The 5,198-nt window shown below is 37.7% G+C and overlaps 1 protein-coding gene across 3 annotated transcripts; it reads right to left on the reverse strand.

Moving 5' to 3' along the window:
• Nucleotides 1-213: 213 nt before the first annotated feature.
• On the reverse strand, nt 214-3,367 carry LOC106335985 (alkaline/neutral invertase CINV2). 3 transcript variants are annotated; one of them, XM_013774683.1, is made up of 6 exons: nt 3,196-3,367; nt 2,368-2,762; nt 1,388-1,819; nt 1,128-1,318; nt 691-1,058; nt 214-609 (listed from the first exon to the last, which is right to left on the reverse strand). In XM_013774683.1, the coding sequence occupies exons 2-6, from the start codon at nt 2,731-2,733 to the stop codon at nt 314-316; spliced, it is 1,653 nt and encodes a 550-aa protein (XP_013630137.1). In that variant the 5' UTR covers nt 2,734-2,762; nt 3,196-3,367; the 3' UTR covers nt 214-313. The 3 variants fall into 3 exon arrangements, with proteins under 3 accessions (XP_013630137.1, XP_013630138.1, XP_013630139.1); XM_013774684.1 differs by having other exon boundaries at nt 3,200-3,361; XM_013774685.1 differs by having other exon boundaries at nt 3,155-3,361.
• Between the last annotated feature and the right edge of the window lie 1,831 nt (nt 3,368-5,198).

A 5,198-nucleotide genomic window follows, 5' to 3' on the forward strand; every position in this document is an offset into this window, starting at 1 on the left:
TCCAAATCATTAAGTTAAATTTTTTTTTTTAAAAAAGTCAAAGGAATTGCAAGAGAATTAGACAAGTCCCAAGCATTTAGCAAATTGCAATTCCCTTGCAAATTTGCTAGGGAAATTAGTTTGGTTTATACAAACAATTCTCTTGCATTTTACTAGTTTAGTAATCAACTAGTTCTGTTTTTTTAGTAATCAACTAGTTTGGATAAAAGAGAGTTATGAAACAAAACAAACGAAAGGTCTTTGCATTCCTTTAATCTCGAATAAAGGACAAGTCTCAAATGACATTATATAATACAAGAAAAAAGGTTAGAAATCAGCAAGTCCACGAAGCAGATCTCTTGAGAACAGGTTTCATCTGTTTGTCTTCTTCAAGAGAGATCATTCCAATATGTGAAGGATCTTCAAGCATCATCTTAGCAACCAAGTAACCTGCGATTGACCAAGTCTGGTATTTTCTTGCTTGTTTTCCAACGTACCTTCCTAGCTTACCGTCGTAGTACTCTGGCCAGCAGTCTCTGTGAAGCCGTGATTCAATCAGGTCGATGGCTCGCCTCGCTATTTGAGGCCGACCGGTCTTGATGCACGCAGCTGTCAGCATCCACAGCAAAACTGCACAAAAGAAAAACAAAGCCTAGTTATAAGCTTATAGATATTCATATGTCGTTTAAGTTTAGACCAAATAATACTAACCTGGCCAAGATCCGCCATTGTGGTAGCTCCATCGAGTGTTCTTAGGATCACAACCGGTAACGATCCGCCACTCATGGCTCTCGATGCAAGGGTAACATATCTTGAGCGGCATCTCACCAACCAGCTCCTCCCAACGGTGCTCGAGGAGGTCCATAATGGCCATCGACTGATCAGGAGTCGCCAGAGAAGAGAGGATGGCGACACAGTTGCCCAATGAAAACCACCTGAAGTCCATACGAGCCGGGCTTACATTCCCAACAAAGTATCCTCCACGGAGAGGCATGAAGTCGAAAACCCAATCCGGTATCGAGTCCGGCATCACGTTAAACTTGTTCACCGCCGTGTGTGAGTACTCCTCCGTCTTGTACCTTCACAGAAGTTTAATCATTTTAGAGTCACATCAAACCATATATTATACGAATGAATATTCATTTTACCTGTAGATATCGTTGAGTTGCTGAAAGTCGAGCCAGAAGTAGTTACGCATGTGGAAACTCAAGGCGTGAAGTCTCTTCACAATCTTCTCTATGAACTCTCTACCTTCCTCGTCATGTTTCAGCATCGATAAGGCACTTCTCAGCGCCATGAAAAACAGAGCTTGAATCTCAATGGGGTATCCATAAACTCCCTACAAATCAAGAATTGGTAAGAATCATCAAAGATTTATGATTATAGATTCCCACAAGAATGTTCTTACCATTCTCCTATCAACCATGGAACAACCGTCAGCACAAAGCAGCGTAGGGAAAGTATCGAACCCTTCAGACAAGCAGAGCGAGAGTATAAGCCTTATTCCCCTCTGACACTCTGGTGTTTCAGACAGAGTCAAATCTCCGGTGGATTTTGTGTAAGCACGGAGAAGTATGATCCACCAAAACCCTGAATCAACCGGTGCCACTCTTCCTATAGCACTTTCTCCAAAATCAGCAACGATTGTATCGGTTTTACGGACAGGATCATGAAGCACCTTGAAGCTCGCCGGCATAACTCCTTCCCCAAGCTTGAACCGGTCGACCCGTTTCTCCCAACCTTGAAGCTGAAGTGTCTTGAGCAAGAAGTTTTTCACTATATCTGGCTCTCCGTTCATCAGAAACGCCAGTGCACTCGGCACAAAGTCTCGTACAAACACCTAGAGACAAAACCAAAATTACAAAAGTTTTGAGATATTCTATACTCTGGACTTAAGGCTCTTAACCAAAACAAAATTAGTGTGACCTTTATTTTTTATCAAAACCTGTGAAAAATTAATAATGCAAAGATTAATTAAAGGGAATTTTAGTTTTACCACCAGTTTGATACCATTTTTCAAATTTAACTTTAAAAGATAACTATTTTCATAAATACCTTAAATTTGTGATAAAAAGATTAAATTAACTCTTTTAAATCATTTATAAATAATTTAAAAAACATTTATAGAAGTTTATAAACCCAACCAACCCCTAAATACTAAACCCTAAACAATAATCACTAAACCTAAACCCAAATGTAAGAATATTATTGATAAAGTGTATTTTTGAAAAGTGATAGTGGTATTTTAAACAATTTATTTTTTAACAATACATTAATTATTTAAAAGTAAGGATGTCGAGTTGAACTCATTTGGTAGAACTATTTCACAAAGTTTATGTCTCATATCTCTGAAAATATAATGGGTTTATTATATGTGTTGGTTATTACCTGGTCGTAGTTCAAGACCTCCTCAGAGGCATGGTCATAAGCCGCAATGGTACCAACGGGCTGACCACGGAAGAAAACCATCGACCTTCTCAGAGCTTCCCAGGCCTCTGCAACCATTGGATGAGGCTCGAACGAGTTCCTAACATAAGAGAGAGGTGTGTCCACAAACGACCTGCTTCCAGGGGAATGAGCCATGTCTAGATCATGTCTTGAGTAGCCAGTCGATAACTCGCTCATCGACCTCTCATCGAACGATCTCTTCCTTTCGATCTTGAGCCTCGGCTTGTCCAACGCTCGAGTCAGATCGAAATCATCCATCTCGGATAAAGAACACTGTGATTCCAATGGTTCTTTAGGACATTCCATTTCTTTTGTTTTAACGGACAGGACAAGATCTACGATGTTTCAGAGACAAGAATCAGTTACTTGAAGATAAAACATGAAACAGAGATTTGCTTAGTTTAGTAACAGTAATTGACTTTGAATCTAGCTGTCTTTTTTCTTTTGTTCAGAATAATACTTTATCCAAACAATTAAAGGAACATATCAATGATAAAATAAAAAAGAATTATCTAACGGAATAATAATCCAAAATAGTGAATATCAATACATTTATTTCATATTTAATTTAATTAGGAAAATTATGTTAATAAATGAAACAGATCAAGATCCATGAGAACGTTATTAGAGTCAACTTCAGGGGAAGCTACAAAGAACAGATCTCGAGAAGAGAAATCAGATCTACAATTTCAAGACAAGATTGGTAGGTAAAGACGCAGATACATACGTGTTTTAACATAGAGTGAGTGAGATATAAGGAAATCAAACCTACGGAGACGAGGATAATTTGTAGCGGCGGTGGTTAAAACGATCGCCGGCGATGTCGCCGGAGAATGGGAGAGAAGGGGACAAGTGAGTGGAAAAAGGGGAAAAAAGAGTCATGACGAGTGAAGCTGTTATTTTATAGAGAGGGAGAAGACAAAACGGGACTTGTCAAGAGACAGACCGAAACACTAACACGGGTCTGGTAAGAAAAATGTCGACGTTAAGAGACAGGGTTTACCGGTTATGACCGGTTGCTTTATGGTCTACGTGGATTAAACTGCGACGTACAGAGGAGTACTTCTGAATCTCATTGTCTGATTTGGCAAATTGGACTTTTCACTTGGGATACACGATTTATCGGTTTCCCGTCCCCTTTTTTTAAAAATAATTTTTAATCACATAAAGCAAACCCCAATGTATTCTGGTAGGTGGACAATATTTATTTAATTTTTCTTAAGCTTGTTATTCGGTTAGGTGTAGGTGTGGGACTTATTATCCGAGATCCGGATTCGATCCGAGATCCGGATTCGATCCGAGATCCGGATTCGATCCGAGATCCGTTCCGGATCTGCTCCAAAAATAAGATATCCGGGGTGCCCGGATCCGAATCAAGATAGTAAAATCTTGGATCCGTGCAAACCGAATCCAGATCCGGATATCTTAATTTCTAGGTCCGGATATCCGGATCCGGATCCGTATTTTTAAAATACATTAAATTTTTAAATTTTATTAATAGTTATATTTATATTTGATATATTAATATTTATACATGAATTAATCTTATAATATTTTGTTTTAGTTTTTACAATATTATAAACATATATAAATATATTTATAAATATTTAACTTTTGTATTATATTAAAAATTAGTATTTTTTGTTAAAAAAATTATTTTTAATTATTTTGACGGATCCGGATATCCGCGGATAATAGAATATCGAGACGGAAATCCGAAACCCGGATATCTGAAAACCATGAATTCGGATCCGGATATTAAATCCACGGATCCGACGGATCCGGTTCCGGATACCCTAAATTTCTCGGATATCCGGATCCGTCCCAAGGCTAGTTAGGTGGACAATATATTAATTTTAAAAAATAATTCCATATTTGTTTAATTTTAGGGTATTTGCACTCTACACACAAGTCTTATGTCATATTTAAGTGTATACACATTTTTTGTTTGCTTCGGTTGTGTCGAAATTTTTATGACACTTATACTCTTATTCCATTTGATCCTAACCTACGGATTGCAAGTTTCTCAAATCTTCAGTTTAGATTTATTTCTGATAACCCATTCCTACACGAAAGCGTTCACAAGTTGTTCTCTTTATTTTATTATTTTTGAAATATTTCACCTAAATTTAAAATTCTCTAATCTCGAAAACTCTTTCCAACTCTTCTTTTAAATTCACATGTCAATATCTTACTTGTTCTCTTTATTTTATTATTTTTGAAATATTTCACCTAAATTTAAAATTCTCTAATCTCGAAAACTCTTTCCAACTCTTCTTTTAAATTCACATGTCAATATCTCCATTGATTTGAAGCTTAAAATCCAGATTCAACTCCTCAATTACTCCTTCATCCTTTCAAAACCACCTGAAATCGTTAAAGCTTCTAATGTCTACCAGCGGTCTTGTATCCCCTAGTCCACCATTTCCTTTTAGGTTGTTCGCTATCGGTGAAGAACCGCTTGGCATAAGGGATACCCCTTACCACAAACATTTCTTTATCAGTAAAATTCTAAACGCCCTTGACGAAGATGAAGTCAAAGTCTTAAGTGATTCTCCCTTCGAAAAACTCGTAAAATTTGCAGAGAAATCATCATTCTCAGGCTGGTTTGGGCGTTTCCTTATTTCCAGACAATTGAAGGTCGTTAAGAAGGATGAAGACTGGTTTTTGTTTTCTGGTAAAACCGTGAGGTTCTCTCATAGATGTCGGTGTTGGTGGCAGTGGATGTGGTGTGCATGTTGCTGCCACTGCGTCTCCTGCTGGTGGAGGAG

This window comes from Brassica oleracea, chromosome C3 (assembly GCF_000695525.1).
Source record: "Brassica oleracea var. oleracea cultivar TO1000 chromosome C3, BOL, whole genome shotgun sequence".
In the NCBI taxonomy this organism is placed as follows: Eukaryota; Viridiplantae; Streptophyta; class Magnoliopsida; order Brassicales; family Brassicaceae; genus Brassica; species Brassica oleracea.

Bases quoted from the DNA above. Each gene is read 5' to 3' on its own strand.
- LOC106335985 (XM_013774683.1), bottom strand. From the start codon at position 2,733: ATGGAATGTCCTAAAGAACCATTGGAATCACAGTGTTCTTTATCCGAG. The intron at 1,059-1,127 runs GTAAAATGAATA...ACTTCTGTGAAG, and splicing joins CAACTCAACGATATCTACAG to GTACAAGACGGAGGAGTACT. The intron at 610-690 runs GTTAGTATTATT...TCTTTTGTGCAG, and splicing joins CAATGGCGGATCTTGGCCAG to TTTTGCTGTGGATGCTGACA.